Below are 22889 nucleotides of genomic sequence, written 5' to 3'. Positions count from 1 at the left end.
TTCAGCCTTTCAACCCACTTTTATTATGTGCATGTCTGAGTGTATTAACCAGTTTTGGGGTGGAAGTCTGGCCGCTATAGTGCAACTTTGCCCTGCTTAACAACTAAAAAGGATTGCAGCCAGGTTCCCTTTTCCATTGTCATCCTTGTTTCCTATTCATGCCCATTGTAGTCAGCCAAGTCTAGGGTGACCATATGAAAAGGAGGACAGGGCTCCTGTATCTTTAACAGTTGCATAGAAAAGGGAATTTCAGCAGGTGTCATTTGTATATATGGAGAACCTGGTGAAATTCCCTCTTTATCACAACAGTTAAAGTGCAGGAGCTATACCACAGTGACCAGATTTAAAAGAGGGCAGGGCACCTGCAGCTTTAACTGTTGTGATGAAGAGGGAATTTCACCAGGTTCTCCATATATACAAATGACAGCTGCTGAAATTCCCTTTTCAATATAACTGTTAAAGATACAGAAGCCCTGTCCTCCTTTTCATATTGTCACCCTAGCCAAGTCATCAAGGATTTGACTGACACACAAAATAATCTGGAGTCCCAGAGACTCTGATGGTACACAATAAAGAGCTGGAACAGGAAACAAGAAAAAGCAAGGGATAATGCACAACACTGGAAACTGGTGTCAGTGTGTTTAGTATAGATGCCCAATCATCCTGCCCCCTTCTCTAGCCATGGTGACTTTGTGGAAGGATTAGCCGCAGCTTTTTGCCTGTGACCAGAGAAAAAGCATTGCAGGTCCCCCTTGTCTCCCCAGCCTCATTATCCTCTTATACCACACTTTTTTTCTTTTTTCCTTCCCCTCTCCCAGAGAGCCCTAGAACTCAGATTTTCCTGGCCTCATCTTCTTCAGCTCCCAAAGAACTATAGTCCAGCCCATTCAAGTCCCAGCCCACTGCACATGTTCATGACCTAGCTTTCCATGCTCATTATTATTATTATTATTATTATTATTATTATTATTTATTTATTTATTTATATAGCACCATCAATGTACATGGTGCTGTACAGAGTAAAACAGTAAATAGCAAGACTCTGCCGCATAGGCTTACAATCTAATAAAATCATAGTAAAACAATAAGGAGGGGAAGAGAATGCAAACAGGTACAGGGTAGGGTAAGCAGGCACTGGGTAGGGAAAAACTAACAGTAGAAAGTAACAGTAGAGCCTTGGTTTAGACATGGAGTGGGCCTTTGAGATAATGTCACCATCGTTTGAACCCTGTGCACGTATTCATTTCGTATTATATTTTTTATGCTTAGTGTGCATAGGATTGTGTTTGGTATATTCGCTGATTAATTCCATCCAGAAGTTCATATAATGCTTAATACCAACCAACTAATTCCAAAAGTAATTGTTTTGTGTGTGTTCAGTAAAATAACCCCCTTTTGGAATAGACTTGTCTGGGACAAATCTGCCGAAATGTCCTATGACCAACATTGAGAGGTTCCTTAAACATGTGTATCTGTGAACATGTGAATCCTTGCACATGTGTTCAGAGAGGACATTTGTTAACAAGTCTGTCACTCCCACAAAAGATTCCAATATATTCAGTAAAAGCCTTTTTCATATACATAGATTAATGTGGGTCCGGAGCTCCCCTTCAACCAAAGTGAATGGAAAAAGCCTGCAAGTATGGAGAACCATGTGCATATTACAGTGTACACAAAACTGGATTGGGGTAGTACATGCATGATAATTAAAAATAAAAGCAGGATCATTATATTTAGAAATAGTGCTAAAGCAATTAAACAATGATATATGATTGATCTTCTTTTTTAAAAAATGAAACATACATTTTTCCAGTCCTTCAATTGGTGGAAGGCAATTGCCCTATTGTAATATGCCAAAGTGCATGCATTGTCCAGGTCTATAGCTCTAGTTAAATCTTCAACAGCATGTTTGTAAGTCTATAGAAAAAAATGGCACAGAATTAGCATGAACTGTAGACTTCACATAATCTACACAGAAGTCTCCCAGAGCTATTATTTTTGTTCAAGGCTGCCGCTAGGAATAATGGTACATCATGACTTAGAATCATTCCTATTGGGGTATTCTCAACAAGGAACACTGCTGGGCTGCTGCTACTTCTTGCAGCTCCATTGCTGATTAAAGAAGTGGTAAAGCTTTTTTTTCTAGTAAAAGAAAGAACGCAACCTTCTGCCACATCATATCTCTCATAGTAAACCACCACCACCACCCTGAAAAATATGAAAATCCTAAAAATCTTTGGAGTCATTTTTGCTTTCCCCTCATTCCCACAAAATTCTGGGCTGAATACCTCAGGTATTCAGAATACATACAATTCCAGAGTCTTCCTGGGACTTAGAACTGGGGATATGGCCAAGGAGTTTAACTTGGCTCCTGTGTCCTTCCTTGGTGAGTCTATCTTCTCACCAGTTGCTATTGCTCCTGGTCCTTTTTCTCATCATTCTTATCACTTGCTTTCTTGACAGGCGGAGAGCCAGTGAGAAAGTAGGCAGTGGAACCTAGTGTTCCTCCTTCTCACAATCACCACTGTCTGAGCCAGAGCAAAAGGCAGGTGAACAAACAGGGTGCAATGATGAAGAGGAGAAGAAAGTCCAGAAAGCTCCTGTCAGTGGGTTCTTGCTGGGGTGTGGATCCTTGGCGGATGCCCACCTCTTGATGTTGGCTCTGACTGGTTCCCTTCTATTTAAGAGTTCAGAATGGATCTAATCATCACATTTTCCTTTGCCTGCCAAGTTTTTGAGCCTTGCAGACTTCTGATTAGTTCAGAACAGCACATGGCAGAAATTCACTAAGACTTGACTATCTGCATTACTAAGAGAAGCAATGCAAAACCTTAAAGCATTTTAAGCAACCTCCAGAGATCTTCAGGGATTGGACAGATTATTTGGTTGTATATTTCTTTGTTAGGATGTGCCCCATGGGTGCACAAGGTTTTGGCTCCGAGGGCTGGATAGACTGTACACATATATATAGTCAAATGAGCGCGCACGCACACACACAGAGAGAAACGCACACACAAAGAATGGGTTAACTTGCTCCTGTTAGCAAGAGAAAAAGGCAGGTTGCTTACTTCCAACTGTAATTCTTCAAGTGGTCATCTGTACATTCACACATATGGCCTCTGTTCCTGCATCAATCCTCGCTTTGGAAAACTTCTATAGCTGATGAATTTTGGCAGGAACTCTCTCCCACTGCCCCAATGTGCATGTCCCTAGCTGGTTCCCACTTATTCCCTCTGTTCCTTCAGACGATATTGTAGCCTCAGAACTGAGAGGGATCTTTGGTATTTACATTGATCTTGAGTATGACACCAAAGAAGGGATGAAGGGTGGGTTATGTGAATGTGCAGGTGATCATTTGAAGAACTACAGGTACAGGTAAGCAACCTGGCTTTCTTCTTCATGATCTCTGTGCATCACACATATGGGTGAGCAGCAAGCAGACATACTGGAGATAGGCCAGTGTCTTACTGCACAACAGAACAGAACAGAGGACAGCATGGCCAAAAGTCAGCTCTGGTTTGAACATCCAGTCAATAGTGCCAAAAATGTTGCCATCTTCAACCAGACTGCATTTTTATCAGAAGGTCCCAAGTGGAGGGAGGACATAGAACTTAATTCTGTAGCCCCTCTGGATGATGGAAAAGACCCAGGAGACCGATGTTATGTTGGTCCAGGCTGGCAGAAAAAAAAACACCCAGGTGAATTCCAATGAAGGAGGTACAGTAAAAGGATGAAGAAAGAGAGAGGAAGTGTCAAAGGTGATGCTTGTCATCCTGTTCCCCTGCCCCCCACGCTTGTGGCGAAAGCTCCTGAAGTTGGCCAAGGAGTTTCTCAGCACTGGAGCCTGCTGTCAAGTCCCTTGCCTCGTGCCCAATTTGCTGGTAAGGATGCTGCCACAGGGGAATGACACCAACAGTGTTGTTTGTATGAAGAAGGCAGTTGGCTCAGCCCTTTACACTGTGGTGTATTTCTCTCCTTCTGGACAGAATCCATGGCCTTATCAGTCTTGGAATTGAAAAGGCCTTGACCATCAAACAACAAGTCCTTGATATAAGACTGAGCCTCCTGGGATAGACTGCTGACCTCAGCCAGGCATGATGCCTCAAAGCCACTGCCCCAACAAAAACATCAGCATTGCAATCCACCTGATGCAGAGCAGTGTTGATCTGTTGTCTGGCTAAGTGTACGGCCTCACCCTGGAACACCTGAGCAAGGTCTCTCATATCTTTGGGAAGATAGGAGAAGAGGTCACCAACTTTTTCACAGAGGAAATGCTGATAACTTGATAGAGCTGCAAGGATGCTGAGGAATACAGCCATCTGCAAAGCAAGTGGAAATGACGACCCTTCTTATCAACCGGAGAAGAATAGATCTCCTTGATTTACTCTACAGTGACTCAAAGATAGAGTTCAAGGCATGATGCGTGAAGTGAAACGCAGTGTCCTTATCCTAAACTCAATATATCTCCTCAAGCCCTTTAGACATGGGAGGCATAGAAGAGAGCCTTCCACAACTGTTTTATGGTATGGTACAGAGCTGGAAGGAGCAGAATAGCTAATGCCCAGGAAAACTCAGTATTTACAGTGTTGAAAACTGGTTCTTGAATGGTAGACACAAACTGCTGTGTCCAGGGTCCTAACAACTGGGGCATATGAATGACCTGATCCAAGAACTACACCAAATGTTCTGATGGGGAGATCACATCCTGGGATCCTATGAGGACATCTAGGGAGATGATGATGCATGCAGTGAAGACTGCAAAGCTGAGGCCGACTGATATCTATTGATCCCCCAAAGCAGTGATGCTCCTGGAAGGTCTGACTTGTGTTGTCGGGTACGACAGCGCTGCTTGTGCTGAAGGAACCTCAGATGAACTGTCAGAGGCTGGAAGGCCTTCAGCTAATTAGATGAGATTGGATGCATTGGTTAGGAAGTTGTTATTGGACACATTAGTTTGAAACTTATACTTGGATGGGAAGTTATGCTTGGAGGCATTGGTTGAGAAGATATCATGGGAGGCATTGATTAAAACAATAATAAGACTCTTATTATTGTTCTATGGTCTCAATAGTGTGGCCTAAGGTGCTGGTCAATACAGACAAGCCTCATGATCATAGGACTCACAGTGAGTATAGTACTACTGCCAATGGAATTGGTTCATACTATCCACATTCCTATCCAGAGGTCTCCTGTAAATCATGTCCCATTCTGATTGCCTATCCCAGTCTGTCAGCGGGATCCTGATTGGCACAGGCTCTGCCATAATGCCTAGAGGGATTATCTGTACCACTGTGATTGAGAAGATGGAGTCTCAGACTCTCTGCTGGTCTTGAAGTCTCAGCTAGACTATGGAGGAAATCCAACCACAACTCTTGTATAGGCCACGGTGAAGTCGACACACCCTTTGTGCAGCTAGAAGGCTAAGCAATTGTCTCCTTTGGTACCTCCACTGCCTGCAGTGCCTTTCTTCAGAGAATGGTGCGAAGCTGATCAGAACGGTTCATTCAGACTTGATTCTTGTAAGAAAACAAGGCCAGAAGCCTTGATATACCTGCATTGTACGCAGGCCTCTGTGTGTAGTTTGGTTCTTGCAAGTGAACTGCATGATGGAATTAGAATAATGTATGTGCCTGAATGTGCTGTAATGCTAAACCAGTTATATCAGCAAACAAATGCTTAATTGGATTTTCTAACTGTCAAGACCTCTTGATATAGTAGAAGACAAATAAGCTCACTTGATAAGGAAGACTGACCATCCAGGTCAATCTAACATTGCCAGAAGGGTTATGGGCCATCTGTTGATAAAGTATAATGAAGAGGTTTTCTTTGATCTGTCTTTGTTTTGCTTTAGAACTTAACTAACTGCTAATTGGTTAAGATGCTACTATGTATAAATATACGTGCTTTTCACACTGCTAGTTGAGAAGTTCTTTGTCTGTAGGACTTTCTCCATACAGCTGTATTACGTGCAATAAAACAGAGTTGCCTTACAACCAAAGTGGATTTTTATCTTTGACACTTGAAAGCATGTCAATGTGCACAGGTTCTATCTTATTCCTTTCCCTGGGGCAAAACAGGCACAAGGGATGTCCATTGATTGGAGGTAATTTGCTCCCACAATGGACACACTTCTGAAAAGGAGCCATGAGGGTCATATGTCTTGGGGGCAATCACAGATCACACAAAAAACCAATAAAATAAGAATAAGAATAAAGCATGAAGGATGAAGAACAACAGACAGAAGAAAACAATAAGGAGGGGGAAACCCTTAACAAAAATGCTTTCAGATTGATTGGATGCAGAGAAGTTCCCTAATAAAGCTACCACAATGGGAGTCGAAAGAGAACTGAGAGAATAAGCAAAAACCCGCTAGGGGCCTGCACACTGGGACCATGGGGCACAGAATTCCTGCCAAAATTCCTTAGCTATAGAAGTTTCCCAAAATAGGTCTCCATGCAGTCAGAGAGCCCATATGTGTGATGCACAAAGAAAAACCTACACTTATTTTCAATCTTTGCTGAGAGTCATTGGTTTGGAAGATAAGTATGGAATCTCCTTGACAGCACTAGCAACGGAAACCCCAGGCAGTGCCACCAAATCAGCAAAAGATTTGGGGGAAGTCACAAGCTGCCAGAAATGGCTTAGCTGGTTGCATGTATGAAACAGACTGCACATTTTGCACCCCCTGGCACATCCTAAAAGGCAACTTACAAATATTTTAAATAAATAACAAAACCAGACTACAATCCTATGCATATGTACCTGGGAGTAAGCTCCTTTGAACAAAGTGGAACTTAGTTCTGTGTGAACATGCATAGAAATGCATTTGTAAAGGTCTTCAGTCGCCAAGCTTCACAGATCTTTTTATTTTTGAAGGTACCACCTCACCTACATTATCTGATTCCAATTTTCTTAAAACACACTATTAATGAAATTATAATCATTTCATTAGTACTTAACATTATCCAGCTGTGTGTTTTGTGCCATTTCCGTGATAGGCATGCGTTTTTTCTCCAACTAGTGGCAATTATTATGAAACTATATTCCTAAAAATTACATTCATTGAAGACAATTTACTACATTGGTCTATGAATCAGTGGGGTTCCATTTTCTATATAACTAAACAGTAGTGGACTCCAAATACCTGCTTTCAACTGTAATGGCACTCCATATACTTCACCTCAAAAAGTTAAGGCAGCAATAGGCATATTTACCCTATTATAAAATTTCATTGTTCCTCTGTAGAGATAGGCTCTCACACTATTAGGCTCAATTTTGATGGCTTCAGTACAATTCATTATTGCCTTTGAGTATCTTCCTTTGCTCCCAAAGTAAGCAGCACGACTTAAGTACGCCTTTACAGAAGAAGACAAAAATATTACAGAACAAAATTGGATGGGAAAACTCCAAAGGCTTATGTGTACATCTTATTGTTTTCATGTGTACTAGAAGGGTAAAGAGTTCAATGTTTTCAAGCTTTGACCTGTATACAATGATTTGTAAATGTGAATAAAATCAGCTATATTAACAATCTCTCTCTCTCTCACACACACACACACTCACACAGGCTGAACACCTTGCTATATAATCAGCAATTGTACAGTAAATATGAATTAGTTTATCATTTGAACTTGAGGAAATGTTTTCATTTCCCCCAATAGTGCAGTTCTTGCTGTTGTGATTGCTAGGTGGAGTGTGGATACACAGGTATCACAGACTGTTAATAAATGAGATTCATGACAAGTGACCCATCTACTATCTGAACTTTTTATTTCAGTTTTTATTAAGTTGCATATTCTCCCACAATACAACCTTTGTGTAGGAGTGCTATCCTCCCATTTAAGTGGCAAATGTCTGGAAGATTATACCCAGGCCATCTTTGGTTCATTGCAAGAGGAAAACACCTTTCGTCAGTAAAGACATCATTTAGACTTTATTGATAATTCTATGTATGCTGTGAGCTTCCTTTCTCTTGTATGGCAGCATACATTTAGCCATATATTTTTAAACAGTGTTCAAAACCAGAGCCATTCTCACACAGTGTGGTTCATTCCAGAAATTATATTATGTGTAGATGGAATATTAAAAGAGACTTCTGGAGTTTTGGGGAGCATATTTCAATTGATCATGCAGAAAGGCTCGAATGGTCTGTGCCTAGGCATATTTACTTGAAAGCAAAGCACACTGTGCACATGATTCCTACCTAAGCATGGAAATGTTAACAAACAATGTGCATAAGCCACCAGTGCATTATCATAAATGGATTGTCCTGCAGGCAAGGAGGCCTGCCTGAATCTTTGCAGTAGCGAGCCAACTGTGTCTAGGTCCAAGTCCAAAAGCCTCCCTTTTCCAACTAGCTAGGCATGTAGAGAAGACATTAAAACTTGTTGATTCCTTTGAAGCTGCTATTTTCATTGGGAGTAAATCACTCACTGGAGTCACTGGGGCATTTCTGTCCAATACAAATAGCAGCTTCAAATGAGCAATTTTCAGGAATTTGTAAAGAAGTCAAAAGTGAAGTAAACATCAGCAGCCTATTCATTATCTGTAAGTTTTCCCTAGCTATTGGCTAGCTTGTTGTGATATCACAAAAGCATGAGAATATGGGAAAAGGTAAAAAGGGCTGAAATGAGGAAGGAAGGGCATCTGAATAACCTTAGACAGAAGAAGAAATGAAGAAAGGATTATGAAGAGCTGGGTAAGAAATGTTAAACAAGCTAATTATCAGCTTGCCTGTTAATGAATACCCATTACTATATAGACATAGAATGTTCTGGAGAAAAATCCTATACAGAACCCAATGATGAGGCTATCTGCTGGTGGAAGGAGATTTGAGGATGGATTTCTCAATGTGATCTCTACTCTATTGATTGTGGATGGGTTACTTTACTTCCTGGTAGCTTGTGCTGTTATGGGACAAGTAAACATAATCTTGTTTATTGGAACACAAAATAAATGTGCATGTGTTGATAGGAAGGTATGTGGCTAGATGAGGAAAGCTGAAATTAAGAAAGACTAACTGAAACAAATCTTTCCACAAATTGTAAGCTTTCCGCTGTTATCACTTAATGCAGAACATCAAGATCGTTTACGTTATTTCAGTATCTTCAAAATATCTTCAGTATCTTCAGTGCTTACCTGAAAATGTGTTGGTAAAACAGCAAGTGTTTTATTAAAATCTAATATGCATTTAGCTTGCTGGAGCTGCATTCTGCACAGTCCTCGCTGATAATATGCATCTGCATAACGTGGATATAGCTTGACAGCAGAAGTAAAAGCATCACAGGCCTAAAAAGATAAGGCAGTAAGTTTTACTGAAATTGATATTCTAGCTATTTTATAAAAGCAACATCTAAAGCTAATTTCCTAAAGATTTTTTTATATTTTCTTTTTACTAACTGTAAATATAAATATGGTATATGAGGGAACACAGACAATATGAGATAAATGGGGAAAAGAAAGAAGGGAAGAGAATTTTTTATATATATTATTTGCATCGCTGCAAAATGCTTTATAAAACAGGTATTCTTTGGAGGAAATCAAGGGTGGGGAAGAACAATGCCAAATGGCAATACTGTGATCCCAAGTACTTACTTTGCTTTGCCAGATGTTCTATTCATGAAACACATGTTACGAACTTAGAATCATAGAATCATAGAATAGCAGAGTTGGAAGGGACCTACAAGGGCATCGAGTCCAACCCCCTGCTCAATGCAGGAATCGACCCTAAAGCATCCCTGACAGATGGTTGTCCAGCTGCCTCTTTAATGCCTCTAGTGTGGGAGAGCCCACAACCTCCCTAGGTAACTGATTCCATTGTCGTACTGCTCTAACAGTCAGGAAGTTTTTCCTGATGTCCAGCTGGAATCTGGCTTCCTTTATCTTGAGCCCGTTATTCCATGTCCTGCACTCTGGGAGGATCGAGAAGAGATCCTGGCCCTCCTCTGTGTGACAACCTTTTAAGTATTTGAAGAGTGCTATCATGTCTCCCCTCAATCTTCTCTTCTCCAGGCTAAACATGCCCAGTTCTTTCAGTCTCTCTTCATAGGGCTTTGTTTCCAGACCCCTGATCATCCTGGTTGCTCTCCTCTGAACACGCTCCAGCTTGTCTGCGTCCTTCTTGAATTGTGGAGCCTAGAACTGGATGCAATACTCTAGATGAGGCCTAACCAGGGCTGAAGAGAGAAGAACCAGTACCTCACGTGATTTGGAAGTTATACTTCTATTAATGCAGCCCAAAATAGCATTTGCCTTTCTTGCAGCCATATCGCACTGTTGGCTCATATTCAGCTTGCGATCTACAACAATTCCAAGAATCCTTCTCATTTGTAGTATTGCTGAGCCAAGTATCCCCCGTCTTTTAACTGTGCCTTTGGTTTTTATTTCCTAGATGTAGAACTTTGCATTTTTCCCTATTAAATTTCATTCTGTTGTTTTCAGCCCAGCACTCCAGCCTATCAAGATCACTTTGAAGTTTGTTTCTGTCTTCCAGGGTATTAGCTATCCCACCCAATTTTGTGTCATCTGCAAATTTGATAAGCGTTCCCTGCACCTCCTCATCCAAATCATTAATAAAAATGCTGAAGAGCACTGGGCCCAGGACTGAGCCCTGTGGTACCCCACTTGTTGCCTCTCCCCAGTTTGAGAAAGTTCCATTGATAAGTACTCTGAGTCCGATTCTGTAGCCAGCTGTGGATCCACCTAATAGTTGTTCCATCTAGCCCACTTAGTTGTTCCATCTAGCCCACTTATTATCCTTAAAAAATACCCTGCCTTTCCACATATAGCTAACAAAAAAAGCTAAGAACAAGAAGTATGATCAATTGCATATAAACAACTAAGAGAAGACAGTAACAGCAACCAGCTAAAAGATTAAGAGCAACAGAGCAGTAAAACCATACTTAGGGACAAGAAGAAGATTAACCTGGCAGATCATAAGCCTGCTGGAATAGAAAGACCTTTGCCATCTGGTGGAAGGCCAATAACAATGGGGGCTAGGTGGACCTCCCTGGACAGAGAATTCCAAAGCCTGCATGCAGCCACTGAAAATATTCTTTCCTGTGTTACTGTCAAACATACCTCTAATACACAGAGGAGAATGTCTCTTCCAGATTTTAATACACAGACAGGTTCATAGTGCAGAAGATCCTTCACAGGTAACCTTAAGAATGTTAAATTTTATAAATCATAACCAGCAATCTGAATAGGCTAGGAAATGAACTGTGAGTCAATGTGACCATTGTAACAAAGGAGTCAAAATACTCCCAATATCCAGCTCCCATCGGTCACCTAGCTGGTTGACTGAAAATCTTCCAGGAAGTGGTGTGTGTGTGTGTGTGTGAGGTGAGGAATCCCAGTCTCTGTGCTTAGGTTGGAGCTAATTTATGGCTGAAGTGCTGTTGCCCTAGAGGTATAGTTCTCAGTCAATCCACTATCCAATAACTATATTTCCTTTATTGACATGCCATTGAAGGATTATTTTTTACATTTACCTAATTAATGAAAAGTGTTTTAAAATATTTCAACTCTTAACCCATTCCAACTCAGCAATCAAAACATTCATTCACAATGCTTAAAACTAAAAGAAATATATACTTCTAATAAAGAAAAATTAAACAAAACTGGAAACAGTAATTCAATACATCTATCTCAGATTATCAGCAGAATTATGCCTATAAATTCTCTTTAAAAATCTATTAGATGTCAACTCCAAAGAACTCATTTATAAAATTGTATACAGGTGGTACTATAACCTTCTAGAATATCTAAGATGTTACGAGCATTAATGAATCTTTGTTGGATGTTGGGGAAATACTGCATATTGAGGCAAAAACTTCCAACTTCAAGTATAAGCTAATGGGATCTCAGCTAGCGGTGACTGACCAAGAAAGAGATCCCAGGTTTGTGGTGGACAGCTTGATGACAATATCAGGCAAATGTTCAGCTGCTGTGAAAAAGGCAAACTCCTTGAAAATAATACTGCCAATATCAAAACTGCCCTTATACAAATCTATGGTGCAACCACAGAATACTGTGTACACTTCTGGTCACCAGTACCTCCGGAATCAGAAGCAGTATGTCTACGTTCACCAGTTGCTGGGGAACATGAGGACGGTGTTCTTGAAATAGCTCTTTACTGCCTCTATAGTTTGCAATATTAGATATAGGAAAATACAGAGTCCCTATCTTCCTTGACAATGGCAGCTTTCACAGAGGACAGACAGTTGCCAGGCACAAGGGGATGGCAGCTAAGTCCCATGGGCAGGCAGGGACAGCAGCTTAGCATTGTCCTGGATCAGGCCAAAGTGTTTCAGACCCAATCCGATCTGCTCCAGACAACTTCAGCCTAATCTGGTCCCAATCCAGATCCAGGCCAAATCATCCTACTTTGCTTCAGGATTGAGATCTGTACCTGAAGCAGTGTACAGCTCTAGTATCTAATGGTATTTGAAAACTTAGAGAAAAAACAAACAAAATAAAACTTCTATTCACAATGCTTAAAACCAAAAGAAAATCATACCTCTAATAAAGCGACTTGTTCCATGTAGCACTGACCCATAAATAAATATATCTCTGCAGCCTCAAATGTGTTAGGTGGAGCTTTTGCAGAACCAGTCAGCAACTTTAAGGCCTGCTTGAAACTGGCCACAGCATCCTAAAATAAAATGTAAAATACTGTTGTCAGGTTAGCAATCCTTATCTTCAGGATGATCCTGTTTGTAGTTGCTTAAGAGGAGAGAAGTGGTGAATCAGTCACATTTTAATAACAATTTGCCTCCAGCTTTAAAAACAACAATAGCGAACCTTGTAAATTCTACACATTTTTTTAACAAAATTGGTTTAAACAATGGGAAAGGGATAAAAGCCCTGCAACATTAGCCCAAATCTAAAATATGTATGCTCCTTATATGCCTATACACCAAAATGGGATTGTTACTATATTAAAATAGCCCACTAGATTTCTCCCATTCCTTCTCTTCCCTTGCTCACACTAGCATCTCCAAGGAGTATTCCCTAAGATGTCACTCATCTTTGCCTACAAAAGATATTACCTTTCTCACATCATGTGCAACTTTAAACTGGAGATGCCAAGTATTGAATCTGGGACCTTCTGAATGCAAAGTATGTGCTCTACCATTGAGCAATAGTCCTCCTTTATGTAAGGTTCTATTGTGCCTTATCCCCAAAACCATCCTAATCCCTTGTAAACAAATAAAAGCCCCCAAGAAAACTAAGTGTTGGGGAGAGATCAATATTAGCTACTTGGGGTAAACCTCGTGTTAGTTTTAATTTATTATAGTTATATAAGATATTGTCCACCTTTCAAAGCAGGAGCCTTTACAAGGCGGCATACAACAATAACACTCATAATAAAAACTGATACGGCAATAAAAACAGTAAAACCACAATAAAAACAAAGCAAACACAATAAAACAGCAATAAAATCAGCAACAGCAGTAAACATTCTAAAAGACATCAGACACCAGGTCCCAATCTACACGGCTGGTTTAGTGCGGAGCGAGAGTACATCAGACTCATTTGTGACAGATGATGCTGTTGCCAATCCATAGCAACCCTGTAACTTCCCTCTGGAAAAGGAACATCTTCAAGAAGTCCTTTTAGTGCATCTTTAGTGGCTCCTGCCCCATCCCCCTGCATTAAATCCTACATGTGCATCTGTGAACTGGCAGTGATGTGGTCAAGGGATAGGCCTGCCCCCTTCCCCACCCCCATTCCCTCTTTTTCCCCATTTGCAGTAGGGCATTTTTGGACTCAGGTTTCCTTTCTTACTCAGCACGACTTCCCACTGTTTCATCCTTTTATTATATCACAGTAGTGCTGTTTTCCCATTCACAATATGTAGCCTAGCACAGTAGCCCCTTTACCCATTCCCAGTATGCAGCATGTTTTTCCCATTCAGAATAGTGCAGTAGCACTGTTTCAACATTCAAAATAATGCAGTAGCTGCTTTACCCATTCAAAGTATGTAGCATATGCTCATCTCGAGATCCTCCCCTGGGTTCACACGCGGCGCGCGACATCCAAGTAGGAAGCAAGACATTGCGCCCGCCATTTGTTTTTAAAAGAAGAGGAGCTGGAGCGCACTTGGGCTCCAGCGAAAAAGTAAGTTAAAAAAAGAAGCCCCGATGGCCCCGGATTCTTCCCGTCCCGGCTCCTTCCCTCTGATGACCCCCACTACTCGCAGGGAAGAGGAAAGAAGCTGAGATGGATGGCCACGCCATCTGTGGTCCTTGGGATCGTCCTGGGACTGCTGGAAAAGCCAAGAAAAAAGGGCCTGCCGATATCCTGGGGAAATGGAGGGATCATCCCTCCCTGCTCCTGGGATCCCCTGTACCTTATGTGGATGCACAGGGATGATCCCAGGATGATCCCTGCGATATTGACTGGTGCAGACATGCCCAAAGAGTCAAGGGAGAAAGACAAAAGCATTTGGGTGTAGGAAACTATGGCTGAACAAGAAGCCGAACTTTGATCAATCCCTTACACAAGTCTATTTCAGCCACACTAATTTTTCATTATGTCATCTAAAAATAAGGTTTTCTTCAAAACTCCACAAATGTAAGTGTGTTTCTTTAACCTTGTGTTTTTTGGCTTTCATTTGGATTTTTCCAAGCAGAACAAACATGGCAGGTTCAGGTTGCTTTTTGGTAACTTCAAATGCACATTCAATAGCCTTCTTATGATTCTGACAAAAAGAGTGAACAAGTGCTTCTTGAACAAGAGAGCATTCAAGAGATCCTGAAAATAAAACAAATTTATTATGGGCCAAAGTATGTATTACTATGCATTCCAATGCACATAAATAAATACAGATATAATAAACTGTTAAAATAAACTGTATCATTTTAAAATGATAAATGCCAATGAAACATATTAAAGTCCATTTTTAACTTACAACCTTTCACATAAGACCATAAGAAGCTGTGTTATACAGAGAGCTCCATCACACCTATTTTCCCCCCAGTTTACCTCCACATTTTTTACCTCAGTTTCATAAGCGTGGCAACTGCTCCTTCCTTTCACGATTGTCACTCTCTTTTCACTTGTTTGCTCTCTCGCTGCTATTGCACCTGCCATGCCCCACCCCTTCTCCTTCCCCCTCCAGTTCATTGGTTCTTGTCATTGATGGACATTGTGATCAAGTGGCAGCCTCCCCCTACCTTGCTCATTGGAGCTCCTAAGGGAATTAACCAAAATGCTTACAGCTCCCTCATTTTTAAAGATAAAGAGATGAAATATGGGACAGTGAGAGCTCATAAATACGGCTTTAGGCATGCTTCAGTTGAATCAGATTGGTTCATCCTTTGATTTTTTAGGAATTTTTAATCCCCCCATTAACACACACACCCCTCTCTGATTCTGCATAGGGGTGGATTAAAGCAGAATCATAGGTGTGTGTGTGTATTCAATGGAGCTTGTTTATTGTCCGGGCTTGATTCCCTTACTCAAGGGTAAATCCCATAGATTTCAACTGCATTTACATCCAAGTCATACTAAAATCTGATGCATGCTTAGTAAACCCTGTTGAACAGAGAGAAACTTACTTCTGAGCAAACAGAAGTAAGAAGTAAGCATAGGGCTGCAGAGCACTTCTTTCCAGTTTGCTATTTTAGACTTTACAAAAAAAGCTTCTGAGTGACCACACTATTAAAAGTCAGTTCTATACGTGTTTACTCAGAAGTAAGTCCCTTGTCATATCCTATTCATAGTGGCAAGTGTCACATGACCCTGGAGACCATCATGTGTTTGGTATTGACAACCACGTGAATCACATATTAAAAGTAAATTCCACTGACTGAATAGGCTTTACTTCCATCTAAGTATGCTTAGGATCAAGAAGACAAAAATAAAAGAAACATGAAAGCAACATCAAATACAGCACTTAGTAGCAATAACATCATGTTGTATTTTAAATAATTTCCTTAATCTGTGATTATAGGCCAGGTCAAGGAAACTTTGGGCTTGTTTTTCTTAAGCAGCAGCCCACTGGGCCACAGGTCAAACCACATCTGAACGTGAGAGGACTTCCAAAAGAAAATGGTGATTGAGCATTGAAAGTCTCCTCTACAAAGAAAAAAGTTGAAAATCCTGCTGGGCATATCTCAAGTAGCCCTTTGGACCTTAACCACAGTTTCACAGGGCATAGAAAACCAACAAGAACGATACTATACCTTCGTCCATCTCTGCCACTTGGTGTATGCAGAAACTAGCAAGATCGTAATTCCTCATCTCCAGTAAATACTGTCCCCTGTAATAAAGTATTTTAACAGACAGCAATGTCTTGGAATTTTAGTGGAACTATTTAAGTGCTTTAAATTATCAATAATTTAGGCCATAGCTAGACCTAACGTTTATCCCTGGATCATCCAGGGGTCAAACCTGTTCATCTAGGGGCCTTGCTAGACCTGCCGGGATAAGCCGGCAGGGAGGCGGGGCGATGGCGTGCAAACTTTAACGCGCGCCGCCCAGCCTCCTAGACGCACAACGCGCAGGGACAACGGAAGCCCTGCAGCGCCGGCCATTTTTTTTAAAGTTTAAAGGGGCCACGTGCGCCCGAAGACTGCGGAGAAGGTAAGGGTTTTTTATTAGTTAACCCCCCCCCATCCGCTCCTGATCCCTTCCTGATCTTTCTCTCCCTCCATGTCCCGTGTGTCGTCTCCCCTCCTTTTCCCTCCGTGCGTGTGTGTGTGTCCTGTGTCATCTCCCCTCCTTTTCCCTCCGTGTGTGTGTGTGTGTGTCCTGTGTCATCTCCCCTCCTTTTCCCTCCGTGTGTGTGTGTGTGTCCTGTGTCATCTCCCCTCCTTTTCCCTCCGTGTGTGTGTGTGTGTGTGTGTGTCCTGTGTCGTCTCCCCTCCTTTTCCCTCCGTGCGTGTGTGTGTGTGTCCTGTGTCATCTCCCCTCCTTTTCCCTCCGTGTGTGTGTGTGTGTCCTGTGTCATCTCCCCTCCTTTTCCCTCCGTGTGTGTGTGTGTGTGTCCTGTGTCGTCTCCCCTCCTTTTCCCTCCGTGCGTGTGTGTGTGTCCTGTGTCATCTCCCCTCCTTTTCCCTCCGTGTGTGTGTGTGTGTGTCCTGTGTCATCTCCCCTCCTTTTCCCTCTGTGTGTGTGTGTGTGTGTGTCCTGTGTCGTCTCCCCTCCTTTTCCCTCCGTGCGTGTGTGTGTGTCCTGTGTCATCTCCCCTCCTTTTCCCTCCGTGTGTGTGTGTGTGTCCTGTGTCATCTCCCCTCCTTTTCCCTCCGTGTGTGTGTGTGTGTGTCCTGTGTCGTCTCCCCTCCTTTTCCCTCCGTGTGTGTGTGTGTGTGTGTCCTGTGTCGTCTCCCCTCCTTTTCCCTCCGTGCGTGTGTGTGTGTCCTGTGTCATCTCCCCTCCTTTTCCCTCCGTGTGTGTGTGTGTGTCCTGTGTCATCTCCCCTCCTTTTCCCTCCGTGTGTGTGTGTGTGTGTGTGTGTCCTGTGTCGTCTCCCCTCCTTTTCCCTCCCGGGATCTCCCCGACCGATGGGCACAGCGCTCAGCGCTGTGGCCAGTCCGCGGCTTTTTGTGGCTACTCGTGAGTAAGCGATTAGCCGCAAAAAGCCACGGAAGTCCCTAGACCTTCCCCAGCTCCGGCCTCAGGCCGGAGCTGGGGAAAAGGCGCGCCATAAGCGAATTCGCTTATGGCGCGTTGGAGAAGGCCTCAGCGCGGCCTGTCTCCGGATTCCCCTGTGCGTCATCTGGACGCACAGCAGGGAAGCCGGGACAGAAGGCGCGCTAAGGCCTCGTCTAGGAAGGCCCCATGTGACACACAGGGGATCCAGTGCTCAGGCAGGGGCGAACCCTGGATGATCCCAGGATAAACCTTAGGTCTAGCTGTGGCCTAAGTAACAGACATTAACAGAGCAATTCTAAGAGAAGGGAGGGAATGAAGTTGCAGATTGTCCACCTGCTGGCTCATGCCAGCTGAGGCAGGGGAGATCTTACATTTTTTGCTCTCTGGAGGTCCTTTTTTTTTCTTTTAGTTCATATTGGTTTCAACAGGAGGGAAAATACCAATGCCAGTTCATGGCTGATGTTGGTGAAGGTCCTGATTTTGCGGCCTCTTGAGGGAATGAAAAGGTTGGATAGAAGGTTGCCTCTGTCCCATCCCAAAATACCCTGTTTCAGGGCCTACGACTGGCAGAATAAATCTACACCTAAAAAGCTTTCCATGACATACTAAGGCCCTTTCTACACCTAAGGATTATCCCAGGGAAATGAAGGGATCATCCCTGCCCGATCACAGGATCCCCTGTGTGTCATTTGCATGCACAGAGATGATCCAGGGACGATCCTGGGAAAAAGGGCAGGTGTAGAAACAGCCTAAAGCTGCTGGAGTGGATGTGATCCCTTGACAGTGGAACTCCTCACTGCTGGTGGAGAAATGTTTTCACCTCATCCTAATTCTCACCAAACAATGGATCTGTGGGTCACGTTTGCTGTTTAAATAATTTAGTAAAAAAAATTTTTGGAAAGTATCTTCAACTTTTCATTCCTCGTACATTCAACTATCTTCCATCTACACTAACAAAATTGCTAAGAATTTACCAGGAATAAATGGTGGGCTCCACCTGATTCTAGTGATCAAGCTCATTTCTTTTGAGTTTAGTGCAAATTCACCCAGTCAAATGAAACACTAAGAGATTGCATCTATTTGTTTTTATTCATTCATACATTCTGAAAAATGACAGTTGTATATATTGAGAAATCTCTCCTATACAACCCAATTTAACACTGAAGTGTGCGCAGCACTAGAAAGTTCCTGACAAAGGGTCTGTGCAGGACACCAAAAAGAGTGCTATTTCTATACGTTTAAAAACTAAGCACAAAAGTTATAAGGAGACAAACTTGTTTTACAGGCCCACAGTCTATTAAACTAGCCAGGTTGCTGGTAATAACGTGTAGGGGTCATAAGTTAATTGCAGATGGAAGGTTGGGGAAAAGAAGAGGGCAAACATGCTTCAGTCTCTGCAATGGCTTCAGTGTTGATGTGGGAGGTATGTGGTGAGTTTGCTCCTCCATTCCTTTCAGATCTGAAGCCATTACACAGGCTTCTCTTGGGCTGAAGGGATATATGCAGTGCTGCAACTGTCACAATGTCTTTAGGACCAAAGGGAGGGTGAATGTACTTGTACTAGGCCATGTGATTTTTTCTGAATAGCAGAGAATCTCACCTACCATAAAGAACCATTGATAGTAACACTAAGAGCCAAATTAGAGGTGACATTAAATACATTTAAACATTTGAGGACCAAGATGCATGGAGAAGGAGATTTAAAACTTCTCCCCTCCTTCCCACACTGCAGTCCCGGCAACACCTCACTCCAACCAAATTCACTGTGGAAATGGCAGTTTCCCTCCTGAAGGAAATAGCAAGTTTAGAAGGCAATTTTCACTGGGACCATTGGTAGGATCCAATGGGGCACTATCGCTTGTGGCCAGCACTGCTGGTCCCAGGGCATGTGCAACTGGCCCCTACTGCTGGCAGCAGCTGTGTAGTGCTTCCTGGGGAGAAGCCCCCAAATGACTGGAAACACTCATTTCTGGAAGGCACAACCTGCCCCTTCCAGAATCATGTGTTTCCAGTTGTTTGGGGGCTTGCCCCCAGAAGCACTACATCACTGCTGCAATGGTAGGAGCAATGCGTGCACAGAGAAGCAGCAGTGCTGGCTGCCAGTGGGAAGGCACTGTTGGATCCTACTCATAGTGGGGAGGGGGCAGACACACCTTCCCTCCCTGCTACCACTATTCTAAAAATTCAAACAAGAAATGTTAAATGTATTTATTCACTGAATGTCACCTCTACTTTGGTCCTAAGGCTGACTACAATATATGTTATAATAAAGACAGACAATAAGAAAGAAACAAATTGAAGGGAGGCAATGGAGAAACACATCACCAAGTCCTGATAATAATATCCTACCTTGTTAAACATAACTGTGGTGAGTTGGGCTGGAGATGAATGGCTCTGTTTAGATCTCTAACTGCACGCTTTAAATCATGAATCTGTTATTTTCAAAAAGACAATCATTTGATATTCGTACTCTCTGGATACTACTACGTCCTTCAACGCATTCTCCTGTACAAAGAACACCTCCTTCCTTTCTGAACATTTACAGTCAAACTAGATGTGCTTCCTAAAAACTGACTATTGCCTAAAATGGCAGCCATCCAACTTCCCATCACTGCTGTAAACTCTAGTAGAATATACTACTGTTCTGACATCACAAGACACACTCACATACCAGCTACAAATTGTGTAGAAAACAAGAATATCTGAGCTACTTTACCTAGCTTCTTTTCTTGTTTTTCTCTTCTAATCAGTGTTGCTGGCAATTAGTATTTGTAGGGTGTTCGTAAAATGTGGCATGTACTTAAATTTTGTTTTTAATATGTCTTGTTAATTGCCTTGGATACTTTTAATCAAAAGGCTGGTTACAAATACATTAGTTAGTTAGTTAGTAAATAAGTAATGAACTAAATAAAATAATGCATGCTTTAATAATATCTACAATTGTCTACTGCAAGATACTTTAAATGTAGCTGTCCTTTGAGGATGTTTGGAATCTGTCGTGGGAGCAGAATGCAGCAACATATAAGACCTGTTCTATTTCAACTATACTGGCTGCCAGTTAGCTTCCAAGCCTAGAAGGGGAAGAAGCTGGATCACAGAGGAGGCAAAAAAACCAACATCCTCAAGATCATCCAATTGCTCCCATGTCAAATAGGCTTGCAGGATGTTAGCTAATTAGATGTTAAATACTTATCACAAAAATGCTAAAGTATAGATAAATAATAGATACCTTGTGATATGCCTGAGCTCTGCACAAGTAAGGTCTAGTATCTAAGGGATCAACTTGAATGGCCTGAGTGAACTGTCGAATAGATTCAAAATAATTATCCAGATGTAACATCAAAATCAGTCCAATGTTTACGTGAGCTGTGACAAGGGTCCTAAAAACAGAGACAGAATTTTATGAGTTCTACATTATGCAACATGTTTGTCCTGCATGTAATTTTATAGCATTTATTGCATTAAAGCATGTGTGCATACTGTTAAAGAAAATCCTTGTTTCCATGACAGGCCTATGAATACTACATATCAAAAGCAAAACTAATATTTTGAATTCCCCCCACACACTCCCCAATCTCCACCGTGCTTTCCACAGTAAGTCAAAAGCACTGCAGAGTGCCAAGGAAAGGATGTTCTCCTTCCTGAACCATGGTATGGCATCTCATCAATCGCTTTGAGAACAGCTAAAAAGCTGCAGCTGGTCAACAGTAGGTCTGTCTACTTGTTATTGGAAATAGATATTGGCATTGTCTGTCCTTCCTAAACAAACAAACAAACAAAAAACAGAATTGTGACTTTTTAAATATGATACGACTAAAAGCAAGGGGTAATGAAGGGGGGGAAACGAAGAGAAGGGAGAAAATGAAATAACACCCTTGAGAAGTCTCAATGAAGCTGTTGTAGGATTCAGAAGAGAACTGAATGAGAAGATGCTTGCTGCACCCTAGTAATATGCATGGAGAAACCAGTGTGTTCTGCCCGAGAGAAAGGGCAGGAGTACCAGTTCCGTGACTACAGTTCTAAAAAGTTCTATAAATGCACTATGCAACCACAAATCCTAGTTTTGGGACTGTGTTTTAGAAGAATATTTAATGAATCCCTGCTTCAAGTTCCATTATTAGTGAAAAATAGTATTATCTACAAGAAGTAGAATGTTTTCAGTGGTGGCCCCTACATTATGCAATGCCCTCTCCCTTGTAATCCACTTGGCTATGTTTCTTCTAAGTTTCAGAAAGTAGGATTAAGTAGTTTAATTCCACTATACATTTGTGAATTAAAGAAGGCTTTTCTTGCTATAAGGACAATATTGTGGGAGTAACTGCTTTTGTTGTTCTTTAATGAATTGTTGAAATGTTGGCTTGATCTATTCTTTTACTGTATGATTTTCTCAAATGATTTTATTTGATCAACTATTTTGGAGATCCTTGTACTGAAGGACAAGAAATAATTAAAGCAAGCAAGCAAATAAATGCAATAAAAAATAAAAATAAAAGTGTACCTGTCCAATGCTAGCGCGCTTTCAAAATCACATATTGCCAGTAGCCACTGTTTCAGTTCTGAATACAAGACTCCACGGTGAAGGAAAGCACTAAGATTGTCAAAGCTGTGATTGAGAAGAACTGGAAAAAGGAGGAAATGCAGATATTTAGCTGTTTGATATATGTCTTTTATTAACTGTAGTTTTTAAAATAATTTTGTGCATCTCATATCATTAGTTCTTACTATTTCAGTTTGTCTTTTATTTGCTCTGGCATAGTACACTCTGCTTGCAGATTGGCAAGTTTTATTTTTTTTAAATATATATATGAGTGTGATATTAAAATGTGAATTATTTTAATGTGATAGAAAAAAACACTGGATGGGGTTATGACCTTCAAATATTTATGTAAGCAAAATAAAAATAGGCACAATTATTGTTATTTCCCCCCCGTAGCCTAGAGTAAAAGTTCCCTGAAGCAAGCATTGAGCATGCTACTGAAGGTTGGGAGTAGGGCTCCACCAACTTGCCTTTGGAAGTTTTTGAAATGTAGCTCTGTTTAGGCACAAACCACATGTGTATTACTGCACAGAAACCACAATGAAGATTTTGTGGATGTACAAGATCATGAAACAACCCTTTCCACCTCTTTCCCAAGAAATTATGGAGTTTGCAATTTTGAATAAAGTGGATATGCACAAATTCAACTTAAAAAAATAACAGAAGAAAAATGCTCTATGGAAAAAAAGGAGGGAGGGAAGGAAGGAAGGAAGGAAGGAAGGAAAAACGGGTCTCTGGTTGTGAAAGA

General features: G+C 41.6%; 1 protein-coding gene across 1 annotated transcript in view; it reads right to left on the bottom strand.

The window, feature by feature from the left end:
- The window catches only part of TTC6 (tetratricopeptide repeat domain 6), a 113338-nt gene that overhangs the window by 10745 nt on the left and 79704 nt on the right, over positions 1 to 22889 (bottom strand). Inside the window, exons 15-23 of the mRNA XM_063118473.1 lie at positions 22103 to 22223; positions 20834 to 20984; positions 19954 to 20036; positions 16194 to 16270; positions 14600 to 14760; positions 12521 to 12655; positions 9139 to 9288; positions 7215 to 7355; positions 1804 to 1917 (exon numbers count right to left, since the gene is read on the bottom strand). Of these exons, the coding sequence (XP_062974543.1) occupies positions 1804 to 1917; positions 7215 to 7355; positions 9139 to 9288; positions 12521 to 12655; positions 14600 to 14760; positions 16194 to 16270; positions 19954 to 20036; positions 20834 to 20984; positions 22103 to 22223 (1133 nt within the window). The remainder of the gene's footprint in view (positions 1 to 1803; positions 1918 to 7214; positions 7356 to 9138; positions 9289 to 12520; positions 12656 to 14599; positions 14761 to 16193; positions 16271 to 19953; positions 20037 to 20833; positions 20985 to 22102; positions 22224 to 22889) is intronic.

Source organism: Elgaria multicarinata, chromosome 2 (assembly GCF_023053635.1).
Source record: "Elgaria multicarinata webbii isolate HBS135686 ecotype San Diego chromosome 2, rElgMul1.1.pri, whole genome shotgun sequence".
NCBI lineage: Eukaryota > Metazoa > Chordata > Lepidosauria > Squamata > Anguidae > Elgaria > Elgaria multicarinata.
The sequence above is the reverse complement of the archived record's forward strand: the minus strand, read 5'-3'. Positions and strand labels throughout refer to the sequence as shown.